The 20,688-nt window shown below is 42.3% G+C and overlaps 1 gene segment (V, D, J or C); it reads right to left on the minus strand.

Annotated features, from left to right (window-relative positions):
• Positions 1-449: 449 nt before the first annotated feature.
• Positions 450-20,134, minus strand: LOC138608707 (Ig kappa chain V-III region MOPC 63-like). The segment is given in 4 exon segments: positions 450-938; positions 1,804-1,855; positions 19,627-19,940; positions 20,048-20,134. Coding segments are annotated over 4 exon segments (744 nt in total).
• Positions 20,135-20,688: the final 554 nt, after the last annotated feature.

Here is a 20,688-nt window from a genome sequence, read left to right on the forward strand (position 1 = left end):
GTTGTACAATAAGTTTGTGTTTTCTGAAGAGAGGAGCAGATGAGTCACGTCTTTTAGAAAAGCTGATCACTGTCAAAACTGTCTTTTGGATTAGAAAGATCTTATGAAGATGAGTTGGACATGTGGCAGCCCAAGCAGTATCACAGTATATAATATGAGGGTAAATTAAGCTGTAATAAAGGGTTAACATACAGGAATGATTCATCAGTGAATGAACGCTACTCAGGATACCAAGTGACTTCATTGACTTTTTACAGACAAGTTCAATATGGTGTTTCCATGTTAGTTTTTAATCCACTATGACTCCTAGGAATTTAGTGAAAGTCATTACAATGTTATCTGTGACTATTTAAGCTTTTCTTTTGTATATTTTTATTTTTGTTACAAAAATAAAAAACAACAGATTAAGATATCAACACGTTTTAGATATAGAATAACAAGCAGGAAAAAAGTGATTTGAAATCTGATTTTTATTGTGTTGGAAAAAAAATAATAAAACAAGCAACAAACTTTATCAATGAAACATATAATAAGAGAGTAAGTGACACAGAGAGAGAGCAGACTGAGAGCAGGAGCAGAGGAAAACCAGGAGCAGAGTCCCAGTGAGTCAGATCAGTACTGGGAACACTGGTCTCTCCTCAGAGTCTCTGAGAGAGGAGTCTGGGAGCCCTGGGAGGCCTCACAGGTCACAGAGCCCACCTTCCTCCACTGGTCTGCAGTGAGCCTCAGGGTGCTGCTCCAGCTGTAGCGGCCGTCCTCCAGCACCCCGGGGCTCCTGCTCTGCGCCCCGCTGCTGCTGCTGCTGCCGTCCACCTTCCAGGCCAGACTCCAGTCTGAGGGGAAGCCCTTGTTGGCCAGGCACATGAGCGTGGCCTTCCCCTGCTGCAGCTCCTCATCGGAGGGCGGCAGCACCGTCAGGGTGGGGACGAGTCGTCCCACTGGAGGAGGCAACAGAGAGACAACATGAAGAAAGTAGAAGAAGAAAACTCCACCCTGTTAGGTGCAGCCTAAGTCTGCTGGGTCTCCTCCTCAGATTGGATCAACGTGGTCTTCTGTGTTTCACTTCCCTCTCTGAGCTGAGTAACCATGACAACAGACAGGCATCACTGCTGAACCATGAAACAGACAGGTTTCAGTGCTAAAGATAACGTCTCAGGCGGGAAAGTCTTCAGTGTTCAATCATTACATGTTCTGAAAAATACAACAAGCCTTCACCTTCAGCTCGTTCCAAACTCATCAGAGTGTTTTAATTCTCACCATTTCCACAAACATCACTATTTAAACAGGACAAAAGAGACACTTTACTGCTGAGAAACTGTGTCACTGCTAAAATACAGTGTGTAGTAGCTGCAGTGACATTATAATATCCATTGATTGTACTGAGTATGTGAAATGATCCGACTGTGGGAAGAGCAAGTAAGACACATGCAATTGTTACTGATAATACTCTCACTAAATAAATACTTTGTAGATTTCTTGATCTGAAATATAATAATTATCACATTTAAACAATGTAACATTTATTTCAGTCAGAGTTTCAAAAAGATCTTTTAATGAGGGAAAAGTTTGTTATCTAACTTTTGAAGAACAATAAAATGATGATCGTATACTAACTGTCATTATGAACATTTGAGTGAAGCTAAAGACTTCTTTCATCAGACACAATGTTATCTGTACAACACTGGAGTAATGCTGACATCAATTATATTAAGATTTAGTTTCAAAGACAAAATGTTTTGTTTGTATTCAATAAACAAGAAAAATGACTGAGTTTGAGTTCATGTAGAAGTCAAAGTTACTTACAGTTAACTTCCAGTCTGGTTCCTCCACCGAACGTGTACCACAGTGATACAAACTCATTGAGCCGCCGTACAAAAACCTCTCACTGTAGAGAGACACGGCTCTCTGACTTTGACACAAACAAACTCACCAAAATGAGTCTCTGTGTGCAACATTTTTACACATTCAATCAAAACTGACAATAATACAATGCTACAAAGTTTAAGACAGCATGTTTTTATTGATCATGTTTTAATGTTGGAACTATTTTGTTTCTGTAGTGTTTAATTTGTTAGAACCAAAGACATTTTTTCTACATCAATTTGTCCAGAAGCATGAACCTAAAATCAGATTGGATTGGTGTTAAAAGATGTTTAATCAATAGTCAGATTCATTGATTGATCCATTATTAAACAGCATCATCAGGGTAATTAAAGTCCCTGTTGGAGTCGGTCAGAGCATTTCCATAGAGAGCCACTTTGCATCAGCAGCACCATGCTCCAGTGCTCTGGGAGAGTTTATAGTCCTGACAGTTGAACACTGGATGACTGACAGCTGTCCTTCATGACAACAGAAGCCACAGAAATCCTCCTCATCAAAAACATGACTTTGACCTCCGTCCTCATCTGGACTCTCCTCTGCTGCTGCTTCACAGGTAAAGTCCAGAGAATCAAACTCCTCTCCTCTATGAACATCCGTCCCTCTGAAATGAAGCCGACAAAACAATGACGCTGCTTTATGTGTTTGTCTCTGTATCCTCAGAGTCCAGAGGCCAGGTCACAGTGACTCAGCCTGCAGCAGTGAGCTCTGCTCTGGGAGGCTCCGTCAGGATCACATGTAGGACCAGTCAGAATGTTTTTAGTTTGGGCAGCAGCCACTATTTAAACTGGTACCAACAGAAAGATGGAGGAACTCCTAAACTGCTCATATCTCGTGCTAGCACTCGACAATCAGGGATTCCAGGTCGTTTTACAGGCAGTGGATCAAACTCTGACTTCACTCTGACCATCAGTGGAGTCCAGGCTGAAGATGCAGCAGTTTACTACTGTCAGAGTTTTCACGTCATCAACAGTCAGTGGGTGTTCACACAGTGAAAAAGCGTCGTACAAAAACCTCCCTCAGTCAGACTGAACAGAAACTGAACTGACTGCTGCAGCTGGAAGCTACTGCAGAGACTGGTACACTTCACTGAGGACACACACACACACACACACACACACACACACACACACACACACACGCACACACACACACACAGACACGCACACACACACACGCACACACACACACACACACACACACACACACACACAGAAATTAACCAATATATGAAAAGATGCTCTTTTATACACCATAACAGCAAAACATACACAACATAGACACAATATAATATTCTAAAAGTATTAAAATAAACAACTCTTAACTGATACCTGCCTTTGAAAAGTTCCTCAGGGTCCTCAGTGTCTCACTGGAGTGTCTCCTAAAGGTTAAAGGTCCTCATGTCAAAGGCACTATTACCTTCACTTCTGAGTCACCACATGTAACTTCGATGTGATTCTCAAGTCAAGGGGAGCCAGTGGGAACAAGAAATCTAGACAGGTGTGATGAGGTCGTTTAGTGAACTGAAATCATGAGTCATACAAAGCAAAGCAAAGCGAGTAGAGAGCAAACTTATATTTTGATCACTTTATGGAATATCTCTGTAAGCAGAGATATACATCCAGAAAGTGTGGGGGAGGGACTAGATTTTCTTCTTTTATTCTGAGTACAATGTTACAATTTCATTTAGCAGACGCTTTTGTCCGAAGCGACGTACATCTGAGAGTTAATACAACACGAGCAATGATCAAGACAGGAGGGAACAAAGTCAGTAAGTGGTAACAAAGTGGTTATAAATGATACTGCTGTTCTCCTTAAGGACCTTAAGAACGGGGATGAACAAGGCAGATCCAACAGTCTACCCACAAAGAAAACAGAGGGTGTCTTTGTGCTGTGCTTCGTGACCATCACCTGTGTGCTACCCAGCGTTTAGGAAGTCTCATGTTGTTCTCATACACACTGGATTCTGGGAATGTCTGTGGTTTCTCAGTTGAAGCCTGAAGCCCTCTGGCTCTTAGGGATGGTGTACCTTCCATTGTTTCCACTGCCTTGCCATGACGGATCCTCCTGATAGAGTACTTGGTCCAATGAAACTACATCAGACTTTTGTTGCATGAAGGAAAACAGTCCTTATGAAGAGCAAAGAAGGTGGAATGTGAACCCAGAACCTTTAAACTCAGAAACTATAATAATGTTACATAATTGTGAAAAAAGATGAAATTCTAGTATTATTCTTCATTAACATACATTTCATAACTTGTTTTTCTTTTTATGGCTCTTAAAACCTGCATGGTTTTGATAAACAATGTGAACAACAGAGGACCCAGGAGCCCTTTGGTATACAGTATAAGCATCTAATCCAAATGGATATACTCACACAATGATTCATATTAAATCTTGTGAAAGTGTATGAACATTGTCCAACATTTTCTCGCCTGGTCTTCATTAGCGATGCTTTATCACAGCCCCTCTTTGGTGTCTGTACAGACACACAAGTTTAATCTGTTTAGGGTGAATGTGGGTAAGACAAGTTATTTTTGGTGGTTGAAAATCAGTACAGAAAATAAACGTTGGTACATATGACAATTTAAATTTCATGACAATATATCTGTTAATTAGCCTAAATAGTAGCTTCAAATAGAAAACTGTGTCATCTGCATATACGTTTATTTCTTGTGTTTCTTAGCCATCATGCATACATTTGAACACTGACATGTTTTAATCCATTCTCAGTCAGAGCATTTCCATAGAGAGCCACTTTGCATCAGCAGCACCATGCTCCAGTGCTCTGGGAGAGTTTATAGTCCTGACAGTTGAACACAGGATGACTGACAGCTGTCCTTCATGACAACAGAAGCCACAGAAATCCTCCTCATCAAAAACATGACTTTGACCTCCGTCCTCATCTGGACTCTCCTCTGCTGCTGCTTCACAGGTAAAGTCCAGAGAATCAAACTCCTCTCCTCTATGAACATCCGTCCCTCTGAAATGAAGCCGACAAAACCATGACGCTGCTTTATGTGTTTGTCTCTGTATCCTCAGAGTCCAGAGGCCAGGTCACAGTGACTCAGCCTGCAGCAGTGAGCTCTGCTCTGGGAGGCTCCGTCAGGATCACATGTAGGACCAGTCAGAATGTTTATGTTTGGAGCAGCTACCACAACTTAGCCTGGTACCAACAGAAAGATGGAGGAACTCCTAAACTGCTCATTTATGCTGCTAGCACTCGAGCATCAGGGATTCCAGATCGTTTTACAGGCAGTGGATCAAACTCTGACTTCACTCTGACCATCAGTGGAGTCCAGGCTGAAGATGCAGCAGTTTACTACTGTCAGAGTATTCACGTCATCAACAGTCAGTGGGTGTTCACACAGTGAAAAAGCGTCGTACAAAAACCTCCCTCAGTCAGACTGAACAGAAACTGAACTGACTGCTGCAGCTGGAAGCTACTGCAGAGACTGATACACTTCATTGAGGACACACACACACACACACACACACACACAGAAGTTTGTCAAGTAGAAAGAACAGCTTTTATCTATTTGATACAATTATAATCACATTATCTTATCCTGTTCTGTCAGAAAATCAGTGTCGGACGAGAAAATGTTGGTCATGACCTTTGACCTTACACCTGTTTAAAGATATTTCAACTACATTTGGCTGAAAGAAAATATGAACATAAATAAATAAAATTCAACAAATTAATCAGAACCTAGAATAGACAGTGGAAAGGCTGTCCGGAGAGCCAGGTCTCCTCTGATCCTGTGAAAAAGGGGCACACAGTTAGAGAGGGAGTGGGGGATACGTAAACCCAAGTCCATAAAAGCTGACACGCACCTAAAATGTTAATGGAGACCAAGAGAAAATAGAGGTCCAGGGCATTGCCTTGGAGTAATTAATATGGTATAATCATAATTTCGACCCAGTTGACCACAACATTACACACAACACAACTTAGATGACAGGGACTATTTTATATCATATATATAGTATACTATTATGAATCTGAGCCTATAAATATGTGGCGTCCCACAAGGATCCATTTCCGTCTAAACAAGACACAGAGAAACTTGTTCATGCTTTTATTTTCAGCAGGCTACATTACTGTAACGGTGTCTTTACAGGTCTGACTAAAGAAATCGATCAGACAGCTGCAGCTCATCCAGAATGCTGCTGCCAGAGTCCTCACCAACACCAGGAAAGTAGAACACATTACACCAGCCCTCAGATCCCTACACTGGCTTCCTGTGTGTCAGAATTTAATATCCTACTCCTCACATATATAAAGCACTAAATGGTCCGGGCCCAAATATCTATTAGACCTGCTAGTTCACTACGAGGCCTCCAGACCCCTCAGGTCCTCTGGGACAGGTTTACTCATTGTCCCCAGAATCAGAACCAAGCAGGGTGAGGCAGCTTTAGTTTCTACTCTCCTCGACTGTGGAACAAGCTACCAGAGCACCTGAGGCTTCCTCCATCTGTTAGCTCTTTTAAAACAGGTCTGAAACACTTTTATTCACTGCTGCCTTCACATAAGTTCAATCACTTCTGATCTACGTTCGCTTAATTCTTTTAATTTAATTGATATTTAATTACTTTTAACTGCTCTTTTATCAGAACCTTCAGATTTGTCTGAAAATAGCAGAACATCATCTGCGTATGGACAGATTTTATGCTGCATGAGACCCTCCTCTATACCTGTTACTAATGGATCACTTCTTATGGGCCTGCCAAGGGGTCTATGGTGAGGGCAAAAAGAAGGAAGGAGGCCTGACAACCCTGTCTAGTGCCACGCTCCACATTGAACGTGAAAACTTAACCATGTTGCCAAACTGTCCACTAATTAATCAATTCATTTATTTCAAATTCTCTACATGTAAATATGTAAATGTGTAGGATCATTCTGTCAGCTCTGAGGGGGAAACAGCATGATATGTTGATGTCAGCTGCAGTTCACTGACTCTGTGTGTTTGCATATGTGTCCTGCCTCTCTGCTCCCAGACGTTAAGAGGCCGCTGTTGATCAGTGGCTGTCCAGGTCTTTCAGAGACACTGACACGCCGGCAGCACAATGATGATGTCACTGATTCTACTTGTGACCACCCTGGGGCTCCTTGTTCAGGGTGAGACTCTCTTCTGAAAACTGTTCTGACATCTACAAACTGTTCCATGTAAAAGGAATGATTCTTCTTCTTCTGTTTAGTTGATGATCATCTTTCTCCAAGCTGGATTTGTCTCAATAACTCTTCTCCTGTTTTTCATGTTTTCCAGGTTCTTCAGGTGATATCATCATGACTCAGTCTCCTGGAACTCAGTCTGTTGTTCCAGGACAGACTGTTTCTATCAGATGTAAAGCCAGTTCAAGCATCAGTAACAACCTTCACTGGTATCTTCTAGAGATGTCAACTCTCGTTCACTTCAGTGACCCAGATCTTCCGATCTCGTTCAGCTGAACGATTCGTTCATAACATTCGTTCACCAGGTCGTTCATGGACATTTCCGGTTTACCCGTAACTCACTGACTCGTTCATGAACCACACGGCTTCCATTGCATTACTGGTCTTCTTGTTCAATCATCACAATATAACAGTTACTTGGCCCAACTATATTAAAAAGAAAATATCATAATATTTATATAAAAATAAACATTCATGTGTCATCTCATCTTGCTGTTGTGTCAGTTTATTTTTGAGCTGTTGTAATACTGTTTCTAGTATTGTACTTTACTTTATTTCTTTATTTCAGACACATAAGTCCATATCTGTACAAAACAGAATACATAAAGTAAAAGACGAAGACTACAACTTCATTGTGCTTTACACAAAGTCGTGGTCGAGGATCAGAATGTCTGACCTGTTCGGACATTTCGTTCGTTCACGTTCGTTCACGTTCGTTCACGAACGAAATGACCCGGTCATTCTTCCCTCCTCGGCGCTCAGACTGTATTTGCTAGTGTGAAGGTTCTCAGTAATCCAGGTCATTGTAATTTTAATATGCGTAATTTTGTTTGTGTTCATCAGTGCTGTAAACATATGTGAACTGCTGTGTGCAAGATATACCCCCGCAGCCTATAAGTTTGTCGTGGTCGAGGATCAGAATGTCTGACCTGTTAGGACATTTCGTTTGTTCACGTTCGTTCACGAACGAAATGACCCGGTCATTCGCCCCTCCTCGGCGCTCAGACTGTATTTGCTAGTGTGAAGGCTCTCAGTAATCCAGGTCATTGTAATTTTAATATGCTTCTAATATGAGAAAATCATCCTTAACAGAGGCAATGGCCTAGACACCACCGATCTCCCAATTACAATGCAGTATTAAATCATCTGCCTAAACAGGTGAGATCGCACTCACACTCAGGATCATGTGAGCCTAATGACCCATCAACACCAAGGGGAGTGGTGGAGTCAGCTAAAACGGGCCATCAGCTGAAATGGGCCAGATAAGGTTGGACCATAATAGCTCTTTAAAATTTAACAATCAATAACAATGACTGATCTTGATTTGTTGCCACAATAAGGTCGCGTTCTGTCTTTATTTTCCGCACACAATTACTATAAAAAATAAAGTACGTCTCTCTACATGCTGGAATGACACGAGCAGGAGCTGTAACCTGTGATCAGTTCATCATAGTTTATAACGCAGCGTGGGGAGAACACAGACGTTTAATAACGTGGACCTGTCTTCAGATCTGTCTGTCTGTCAACAGAGACTGCAGTCTGCTGTGTACTACATATATTTTACACAGAGCTGTAGATGATCGGGCTTCATGATCAAACTTTTATATCTCGTCATCACTTCAGTCCGTGATGACCCGCTCCCTCCCTCCCTCTGTGCAGATGCTCTCTCCCTCTCAGCGCTGCGAGTCTGCATCACCGTTTTTATTATATGTTGTTTTTAAAGTTTAACGGAGGTGAATGAGGCTCCTTATATATTCACAGGGCCTTAGGATGTAATATATTTAATCAGAGTCTGAATCTGTGAATTGACTTGTATGCACAGATGCACCTAATCGGGTCGCTTCGTTCAGTGAACGAGAGCGAGAGAGAGAGAGAGAGAGAGACATTTGGTCAAGCGATACGTTCAGTCACTGTCACTCGTTCATGAACGATGACGGCTCCTGTTGCATTCACTGGTCTACTTGGCCCAACTTGCCCATTACAAAACCTTCTTACATTATAATTTCTAAATAAATGAATAAACATAGTTTAGTTTGTGTTCATCTGTCAGTGGTTTACACATCTGTGAATTGACTTGTATGCACAGATGCACCTAATCGGGTCGCTTTGTTCAGTGAACGAGAGAGAGAGAGAGACAGAGAGAGAGAGAGAGACATTCGGTCAAGCGATACGTTCAGTCGTTCTCCTAACCAATGATGATCATTTGATACATTAGATTTGATACAAACAGCCCTCCTCTAAAAGGCAATTGGCTCGTGCTAACATCAATCAGTCTGGTTTTCTAAAAGAAGAAGTGAGGCACTGGGGAGCCGCGAGCGGAGCCAAGTGAACGAAAGGAACGAATTTGATGCATGAAAGTGAACGGATCATTCCGTTCACTGAAAAGATTCGTTCTTTTTTTATTACTGTCAGCAGCACAACAGCTTCCCGCTCACACAGTGACACAACGTCGTACAAAAACCTCCCTCAGCTTAGAGGAACTGATCTGAGTCAACAGCTGCACAGAGACTGAAAGACAACAACAGAACTAAACAAACCTCATTATAAACATGTTATTCAAACAATTTACACTAATAACACTAACTTTATTAAAACATTTTTATCATTATCAGTTTCATGTAAACTCTTTCAACAAGCAGGTTAATACAGATGATCACATATAATTTCACTTAATAATGTTTTCTAAAGTTTATGCTGACTAGGATTTTCATGATGATGATGATTATACTCATCTTGTTGATGTTGCTGATGAAGATTATTATTAAAATAAAAAAAACGTCCTCTACACTGCCTGTTGGCACCAGTGTCCGATCGCACTTGAAGCTGTTTGTTGGCTCTTACTGACTTTGTTCCCTCCTGTCTTGATCGTTGGTTGTGTTGGATTAACTCTCAGATGTACGTCGCTTTGGACAAAAGCATCTGTTAAATTAAATTGTAACATTGTAACGTTGTAATTGAAACATAATTAGTGTAGGAATTCTTGAGTTATAACCAGAGAGGTGGTTTGTGAGGTCACAGTGACCTTGACCTTTGACCTTTGACCTCCAAAATTTCATTAGTTTATCCTTGACTCCAAGTGAACAGTTGTGCCATATTTGAAGAAATTCCCTCAAGGCGTTTCTGAGAAAATCGTGTTCACAAAAATGGGACAGACGTATGTACAGACGTACGGACTACCTGAAAACATAATGCCTCCAGCCACGGCTGTCGACGGTGTGAAGGCAGAACAAGCTTGAAGCGGTTTGAATATTAGTATGCAGAAATGTGTAAAGACGTGTTTAATGAAATGGCTCTGAACCAAGATATTATGACTTTAAAAAAAGACAACTTCAAACAGAGTGCTGAACTTAAAAATGTTTTTACACATTAAATTTAGTATTTGTGCAGAAACTTATGTCCAACATGCCGTCTGGTTCCTCCACCAAAAGTCCACCACTGTGACACAAACTCATCGAGCCGCCGTACAAAAACCTCTCACTGCAGAGACACGGCTCTCTGACTTTGGGAATGTGTTTGTGTCAGTTTGCTCAGTATATATAATATTAGTTACATAACCAAAACATACATAACCCAATCAGAGGATGACACCTCTTGCAAGACTCTGGCGCAAAAGCTTCTTGAATGGGGCTTCCTCATTACAAACATGGCTGCACAAACAGGAGGAGCACAGAGCTCGAGTGAACAACCTCAGGCAAGCACCTCGACGCCAATAAAGGATGACACATGTGACAGGCTATGGCAGGGTCAGCCTGTGGAGAAGGGGAGACTGACAGACGTCAGGAACTACTGCGTAGCTTTGCTGATGAAAAGCACGGACTGTGGTAAGGTGGAGGAATGGGTTAATCGAAAATCATTTGGCAGAGGCGTTCTTGTTCAACGATCCTAAACTGGAGTACCGTACAGCTTTACGCTGACAAAGGAACAAGAAGCCTGGTTTGATTGATGCTTTGTCTACGTCAGATCCGTCTACGTTACAGGTCAGGAACAGTCAGCATCTAACAAAGGAAACTTTTTCTTGGGAGACAAAGGAGCGCCGCTGAAAAATCCTGCTACAGCCATCGACGGTCTACTCAACAAGTGCCTACCACTGACTGGAGGTTGAGAGGAAGAGGAGGACAGTGCGGGTGCATCAGGAAAACGTCGGGCCTCAAAAGACTGGGGGGAGTTCTTGGAAGAGTTCCTAATATCTCTGCATGGCGGAATACCCACACAGGAACTGACAAAAGAGGTAGGATTTGAGGAGGGACGTGCTTTCAGTAAAAAATGGAGAGACGTCCAAAGGAAACTGAGGATCGACTTCATTGTCTCTCAGTGTAGGAGAAGACAGCCCATTGAAAATAGGATCCAGAACGAATTGCAAAAGACCTGCAGAAGCAGGGGCGAGGATATTTTGCTTACAGGGAATGTGAATCAAGTTTGTGAGATTGGAGGATCTCACTGTCACCCTTTAGTCTAATCTTGACATTGGAGTTATTGTACTTGAGAAGAATGCTGTCTCCCCGGCCTCAGGTTACTTAGGGATAGACTATAAGGGGAGCCAGTGGGAACAAGAAATATAGACAGGTGTGATGAGGTCGTTTAATGAACTGAAATCATGAGTCATACAACAGCCCTCTGGACCACTTATAATAATATAATTATAATAAAGTTACAACAAGTGTGTGTATGATGAGCTTCACCTCAGCTTGAGGTAAATGGGCCTAACATTTTAGCACACATAATTAAGACATGATGAAATAGAAATATCTGAAAACTTTCATATTCAAACTTTTATAAGACAGAAATGCTGCAACTTTTCTGAGTAACACAAAGTGAAGATTATCTTGTACGCTAATGATATCCAGTTATACATCCCAAAATCAATTTTGGTCTCATCAATTTTCTGAGCAGAACCTTTGAATCAGGTGTGTTAGAGTATAGAGAGAAACCTGAAAAGAGCAGGAAAGTAGCTCTCCAGGAGCAGGATTGGACACCCCTGGACTAGATTATATACCAAATATGACCAATTTTAATGGTAACAAACAAACATGCAAAACAGAGAGAGACAGCTCAACACAGTGCAGACTGAGAGCAGCAGCAGGGTGAAACCAGAAGCAGAGTCCCTGTTGGAGTCGGTCAGAGCATTTCCATAGAGAGCCACTTTGCATCAGCAGCACCATGCTCCAGTGCTCTGGGAGAGTTTATAGTCCTGACAGTTGAACACTGGATGACTGACAGCTGTCCTTCATGACAACAGAAGCCACAGAAATCCTCCTCATCAAAAACATGACTTTGACCTCCGTCCTCATCTGGACTCTCCTCTGCTGCTGCTTCACAGGTAAAGTCCAGAGAATCAAACTCCTCTCCTCTATGAACATCCGTCCCTCTGAAATGAAGCCGACAAAACCATGACGCTGCTTTATGTGTTTGTCTCTGTATCCTCAGAGTCCAGAGGCAAGGTCACAGTGACTCAGCCTGCAGCAGTGAGCTCTGCTGTGGGAGGCTCCGTCACCATCACATGTAGGACCAGTCAGAATGTTTATAGTTCGGGCAGCACCCACTATTTAGCCTGGTACCAACAGAAAAATGGAGGAACTCCTAAACGGCTCATTTACTTTGCTAGCACTCGAGCATCAGGGATTCCAGATCGTTTTACAGGCAGTGGATCAAACTCTGACTTCACTCTGACCATCAGTGGAGTCCAGGCTGAAGATGCAGCAGTTTACTACTGTCAGAGTATTCACGTCATCAACAGTCAGTGGGTGTTCACACAGTGAAAAAGCGTCGTACAAAAACCTCCCTCAGTCAGACTGAACAGAAACTGAACTGACTGCTGCAGCTGGAAGCTACTGCAGAGACTGATACACTTCATTGAGGACACACACACACACACACACACACACACACACACACACACAGAAGTTTGTCAAGTAGAAAGAACAGCTTTTATCTATTTGATACAATTATAATCACATTATCTTATCCTGTTCTGTCAGAAAATCAGTGTCGGACGAGAAAATGTTGGTCATGACCTTTGACCTTACACCTGTTTAAAGATATTTCAACTACATTTGGCTGAAAGAAAATATGAACATAAATAAATAAAATTCAACAAATTAATCAGAACCTAGAATAGACAGTGGAAAGGCTGTCCGGAGAGCCAGGTCTCCTCTGATCCTGTGAAAAAGGGGCACACAGTTAGAGAGGGAGTGGGGGATACGTAAACCCAAGTCCATAAAAGCTGACACGCACCTAAAATGTTAATGGAGACCAAGAGAAAATAGAGGTCCAGGGCATTGCCTTGGAGTAATTAATATGGTATAATCATAATTTCGACCCAGTTGACCACAACATTACACACAACACAACTTAGATGACAGGGACTATTTTATATCATATATATAGTATACTATTATGAATCTGAGCCTATAAATATGTGGCGTCCCACAAGGATCCATTTCCGTCTAAACAAGACACAGAGAAACTTGTTCATGCTTTTATTTTCAGCAGGCTACATTACTGTAACGGTGTCTTTACAGGTCTGACTAAAGAAATCGATCAGACAGCTGCAGCTCATCCAGAATGCTGCTGCCAGAGTCCTCACCAACACCAGGAAAGTAGAACACATTACACCAGCCCTCAGATCCCTACACTGGCTTCCTGTGTGTCAGAATTTAATATCCTACTCCTCACATATATAAAGCACTAAATGGTCCGGGCCCAAATATCTATTAGACCTGCTAGTTCACTACGAGGCCTCCAGACCCCTCAGGTCCTCTGGGACAGGTTTACTCATTGTCCCCAGAATCAGAACCAAGCAGGGTGAGGCAGCTTTAGTTTCTACTCTCCTCGACTGTGGAACAAGCTACCAGAGCACCTGAGGCTTCCTCCATCTGTTAGCTCTTTTAAAACAGGTCTGAAACACTTTTATTCACTGCTGCCTTCACATAAGTTCAATCACTTCTGATCTACGTTCGCTTAATTCTTTTAATTTAATTGATATTTAATTACTTTTAACTGCTCTTTTATCAGAACCTTCAGATTTGTCTGAAAATAGCAGAACATCATCTGCGTATGGACAGATTTTATGCTGCATGAGACCCTCCTCTATACCTGTTACTAATGGATCACTTCTTATGGGCCTGCCAAGGGGTCTATGGTGAGGGCAAAAAGAAGGAAGGAGGCCTGACAACCCTGTCTAGTGCCACGCTCCACATTGAACGTGAAAACTTAACCATGTTGCCAAACTGTCCACTAATTAATCAATTCATTTATTTCAAATTCTCTACATGTAAATATGTAAATGTGTAGGATCATTCTGTCAGCTCTGAGGGGGAAACAGCATGATATGTTGATGTCAGCTACAGTTCACTGACTCTGTGTGTTTGCATATGTGTCCTGCCTCTCTGCTCCCAGACGTTAAGAGGCCGCTGTTGATCAGTGGCTGTCCAGGTCTTTCAGAGACACTGACACGCCGGCAGCACAATGATGATGTCACTGATTCTACTTGCGACCACCCTGGGGCTCCTTGTTCAGGGTGAGACTCTCTTCTGAAAACTGTTCTGACATCTACAAACTGTTTATGTTAAAGGAATGATTCTTCTTCTTCTGTTTGGTTGATGATCATCTTTCTCCAAGCTGGATTTGTCTCAATAACTCTTCTCCTGTTTTTCATGTTTTCCAGGTTCTTCAGGTGATATCATCCTGACTCAGTCTCCTGGAGCTCAGTCTGTTCCAGGACAGACTGTTTCTATCAGGTGTAAAGTCAGTTCAAGTGTCAGTAACTACCTTCACTGGTATCTTCAGAAACCTGGAGAATCTCCCAAACTCTTGATTTATTATGCTACATCTCGTCAGTCTGGAGTTTCAGATCGTTTCAGTGGGAGTGGATCTGGGACTGACTTCACTTTAACCATCAGAGGAGTCCAGACTGAAGATGCAGGAGATTATTACTGTCATCAATGTGGTTACAGCTGGCCGTGCACACAGTGATACAACGTCGTACAAAAACCTCCCTCAGCTTAGAGGAACTGATCTGAGTCAACAGCTGCACAGAGACTGAAAGACAACAACAGAACTAAACAAACCTCATTATAAACATGTCATTCAAACAATTTACACTAATAACACTAACTTTATTAAAACATTTTTATCATCATCAGTTTTATGTAAACTCTTTCAACAAGCAGGTTAATACAGATGATCATATATCATTTCACTTAATAATGTTTTCTAAAGTTTATGCTGACTAGGATTTTCATGATGATGATGACTATACTCAACTTGTTGATGTTGCTGATGAAGATTATTAATAAAGGAAAAAAAAACGTCCTCTACACTGCCTGTTGGCACCAGTGTCCGATCGCACTTGAAGCTGTTTGTTGGCTCTTACTGACTTTGTTCCCTCCTGTCTTGATCGTTGCTTGTGTTGGATTAACTCTCAGATGTACGTCGCTTTGGACAAAAGCATCTGTTAAATGAAATTGTAACATTGTAACGTTGTAATTGAAACATAATTAGTGTATGAATTCTTGAGTTATAACCGGAGAGGTGGTTTGTGAGGTCACATTGACCTGGACCTTTGACCTTTGACCTCCAAAATCTCATTAGTTATACTAAGTTTACAGTTTACTTATGTCCAACATGCCGTCTGGTTCTTCCACCAAAAGTCCACCACAGTGACACAAACTCATCGAGCCGCCGTACAAAAAACTCTCACTGCAGAAACACGGCTCTCTGACTTTGGGAATGTGTTTGTATCAGTTTGCTCAGTATATATAATATTAGTTACATAACCAAAACATACATAACCCAATCAGGGGTCCCTGTTGGAGTCAGTCAGAGCATTTCCATAGAGAGCCACTTTGCATCAGCAGCACCATGCTCCAGTGCTCTGGGAGAGTTTATAGTCCTGACACTTGAACACTGGATGACTGACAGCTGTCCTTCATGACAACAGAAGCCACAGAAATCCTCCTCATCAAAAACATGACTTTGACCTCCGTCCTCATCTGGACTCTCCTCTGCTGCTGCTTCACAGGTAAAGTCCAGAGAATCAAACTCCTCTCCTCTATGAACATCCGTCTCTCTGTAATGAAGCCGAAAAAACCATGACTCTGCTTTATGTGTTTGTCTCTGTATCCTCAGAGTCCAGAGGCCAGGTCACAGTGACTCAGCCTGCAGCAGTGAGCTCTGCTCTGGGAGGCTCCGTCAGGATCACATGTAGGACCAGTCAGGATGTTGGTATTTGGAACAGCAACCCTACTTACCATGCCTTAGCCTGGTACAAACAGAAAGATCGAGGAACTCCGATTAAACTGCTCATTTATGCTGCTAGCACTCGACAATCAGGGATTCCAGGTCGTTTTACAGGCAGTGGATCAAACTCTGACTTCACTCTGACCATCAGTGGAGTCCAGGCTGAAGATGCAGCAGTTTACTACTGTCAGAGTAGAAACCACATTAACAGTCAAGGTGTGTTCACACAGTGAAAACGTGTCGTACAAAAACCTCCCTCAGTCAGACTGAACAGAAACTGAACTGACTGCTACAGCTGGAAGCTACTGCAGAGACTGATACACTTCACTGAGGACACACACACACACACAGATACGAAACAGTTAATTACATTTACCATAATATAACAATACACAAGTTCTATGCGCTGATACAAATAAGTAATTAAATATACAACGAGCTAAAGATGAATAGATCTCTGGTTTGCTTTGAGTCAACATTTGACCTTTGTTGTGACAGATTTTATACCTGTGATTAATTTGATCTCAGCTGGTAATGTGTTCCAGAGTTGACAGCCCTTCATGGAGAAAGATGATTGTCCAAATGTAAATGTACAATCTTGTATTTTACAGTTGCCATTCATTATGCTCCTAGTTACTCTGTTACTGTCCTGTCTGTGGATATATCTGGAAAGTTAAAATCATTCATTGTGATTAAGAGACTGATGGACCTTATCCATGTATACAGTTAGGACCTCAGCTGCCTTGGTGGATGACTTAGCAGGTGCATATACAACTGCATCATCTGCATAGAGCTGGAGGCCGGCCTCAGGGCAAGTTGTATATAAACAGACTAAAAAGCAGAGGATTGACCCTTGAGGAACACCCATTTCGTTGTTTAAAGAGGATTCATTTGTATTGCTGAACTTTCACACACTGCTCTCTATTCTGGAGATTTGACTCAAACCAATCAGCTGCTTGTTCAGAAGAATTGAACGAGCATCATTCAGACAGAAGAATTCCATGGTGGACGGTGTCAAAAGCCTGTTTCAGGTTGAGAAACACTGCCCCCACTACATTACCACAGTCCAAGGAATACTTTATGTTTTCAATGACAAAACTGTTTGCTGTTTCTGTGGAACATTTTGGTCTCAAACCAAACTGTTGAGGATGAAGGAGTTGATTGGTCTCTAGATGGTCAACTAGCTGTGAGTCCACAACCTTTTCAAGTCTCTCTGAAGGACAGGAAGAACACTGATAGGGCCATGATTGCTGATCGAATCTCAATCACCTGCTTTAATGGTTGGTGCAATGGCTGCCTTCCTCCATTTGCTTGTGAATTTGCTGATCCTTATTGATAAATGAACCAGGTGATTCACAGGTGAAGTATCAGGCAGAATGAATCTTTAAACAGTGTTACTTTAACCACCAACCAACATGTTTACAAGACGTTTGATGATAAAACTGTTCATAGTAGAAATCATGTTTTTTCTCTCAAAGCTTTTTGCCATCTATTTATTAAATTGATAATCATATTATTTGATCTGTTTTGTCAGATAATCAATGTAGGACGAGAAAAGGTTGGTGTCGAGTTATTTCAGGTTTTAGTCTCAATGCGTGCCTAAACTCGACCCGGCATAGAGGACAACAGAGGACGCTGGACAACTCCACACATTGTCCTTCTTTATTTTGGCTTTTGGTTTCAAAAGAAGAATCAGTCAGTGTAAGCGTTCGGTTAATAACCTTAACAACTACTAACATCAGTCTGGTTCTGCTCGAGGTTTCTGCCTGTTAAAAGGAAGTTTTTCTGCCGATGTGCCGAATATTGCTAAGTGCTACTCATAGTGATTCATGTTGGGCCTCTCTTTAAATAACATAACAAAGAGACGGTCTAGACCTGCTCTGTTTGTAAAGTGTCTTGAGATAACTCTGGTTATGACTTGGCGTTATACAAATAAAATTTTATTTATTGATTGATTGAACGTCAGAGTCTGGACCTCATCCTGGGAGGTGGATTCATCCCCACCTGAGATGAGTCCAACCACCGTCGGGTCACCTGCCAATTTTATAATAGAGTTTGAGGCATGGGTGGGTGTGCAGTCAAATGTGTAAAGTGAGGACAGTAGTGGGCTCAGCTCCAGCCCTGTGGGGAACCAGTGCTGAGAGTGAGGGTGGAGGAGAGGTGGGGGTGGAGCTTGACAGAATGAGGGCGATTTATGAGAAAGTCCATAATCCAGGGTCAGAGGTGAGCGGAAAGGCCGAGGTGAAGCAGTTTCCTTATCTGTATGTCTGGTAGGATTGGTCTGAAGGCCGAGCTGTAGTCAATGAAAAGCATCCCGACGTAGGTCCCTCTGTGTTCCAGAGGTTCTCTTGTCGTGTGAAGAGCTAAGGTGATGCCATCCTCCGAGGACCTGTTTTCCCTGTCTGCAAATTGATGAGGGTGGAAGGTGGGAGGGAGGCTGGTTTAAATATGCCTCAGTACTAGTCTCTCAAGGCACTTTGTAACAATGGGACTGAGAGTGACGGGTCTGTAATCATTTAGACTGTCGACAGCAGGCTTCTTTGGGACTGGGATGATCATGGCTGATTGAAGGCAGGGTGGGACGATAGCATGCGCAAGGGACAGATTAAAGATGTTAGTGAAGACAGCAGCAAGCTCGCAGGCGCAGGCCTTAAGAACCTTTAATAAAAAGTACATTGTTTCAATGCTTTCCTGCTGAATGCTTCAATTATGAACTTTAATTTTCTGTGTCAGTGTCTTGTGCCTCAATGAAGGATATCATGTTTGTCAGTCACTGAGTTAGACTCCAAGATTGGATGTTTGTCCAACACCTCTTGTGGCACTCATAGACAGTATGTGCATTTGTGTAAAGTGTAAAGTGTTTAAATCTAATAAATGAAGTGAAAGTTACTGTGTGTGTGTGTGTGTGTGTGTGTGTGTGTGTGTGTGTGTCTTGTGGTTCATATTTTCTTCCAACCAAATTTAGTTGAAATGTCTTTTATCAAGTGTAAGGTCAAAGGTCATGACCAATCTTTTCTTGTCCAACAGTGATTGTCTGAGAAAACAAATGAGAAAGTATGACCATAATTGTATAAAATAGGTGGAGAAAAGCTTTTTCTGCTTGACTAAAGTGTGTGTGTGTGTGTGTGTGTGTGTGTGTGTGTGTGCGTGCGTGCGTGCGTGCGTGCGTGCGTGCGTGTGTGTGTGTGTGTGTGCGTGCGTGTGCGTGCATGTGTGTGTGTCCTCAGTGAAGTGTATCAGTCTCTGCAGTAGCTTCCAGCTGCAGCAGTCAGTTCAGTTTCTGTTCAGTCTGACTGAGGGAGGTTTTTGTACGACGATTTTCACTGTGTGAACACCCACTGACTGTTGATGTTGTGTGCACTCTGACAGTAGTAAACTGCTGCATCTTCAGCCTGGACTCCACTGATGGTCAGAGTGAAGTCAGAGTTTGATCCACTGCCTGTAAAACGACTTGGAATCCCTGATGCTCGAGTGCTAGTCTCGTAAATGAGCAGTTTAGGAGTTCCTCCATCTTTCTGTTGGTACCAGGCTAATTCATGGGAGCGACCATAATAAACATTCTGACTGGTCCGACACGTGATCCTGACGGAGCCTCCCAGAGCAGAGCTCACTGCTGCAGGCTGAGTCACTGTGACCTGGCCTCTGGACTCTGAGGATACAGAGACAAACACATAAAGCAGCGTCATGGTTTTGTCGGCTTCATTTCAGAGGGACGGATGTTCATAGAGGAGAGGAGTTTGATTCTCTGGACTTTACCTGTGAAGCAGCAGCAGAGGAGAGTCCAGATGAGGACGGAGGTCAAAGTCATGTTTTTGATGAGGAGGATTTCTGTGGCTTCTGTTGTCATGAAGGACAGCTGTCAGTCATCCAGTGTTCAACTGTCAGGACTATAAACTCTCCCAGAGCACTGGAGCATGGTGCTGCTGATGCAAAGTGGCTCTCTATGGAAATGCTCTGACCGACTCCAACAGGGACTCTGCTTCTGGTTTCACCCTGCTGCTGCTCTCAGTCTGCACTGTGTTGAGCTGTCTCTCTCTGTTTTGCATGTTTGTCTGTCACCATTAAAATTGGTCATATTTGGTATATAATCTACTCATAATGATAAAAGCATAGCAACAGAAAACCAACGAGTCACATCACTGAAGTCTGCTGTTGATGCTTCAGATGTTGTAAGTCCTTAACTGGGAAGAAACTGCTGCTCGAGTAAATGTGCAAGTTTGAACTGGTCTATTTATTTAATACTTAATCACGACCGGAAGCTAAAATGTATCTTAATTTAGGAGCAATCCAGCGGGAGAAAAATGTACATGGAAGCAGTTGAAAATAAAATACCAGAACATCATTCAAAGGTGCGGCTCAGGCAGAACAGGCTCATGGCTGAACCTCACTTCAATCCT

The sequence above is a fragment of the Semicossyphus pulcher genome, unplaced genomic scaffold (assembly GCF_022749685.1).
Source record: "Semicossyphus pulcher isolate SPU_LCO1_2020_fin unplaced genomic scaffold, fSemPul1.0.p SCAF_5, whole genome shotgun sequence".
NCBI classification, from domain to species: Eukaryota; Metazoa; Chordata; class Actinopteri; order Labriformes; family Labridae; genus Semicossyphus; species Semicossyphus pulcher.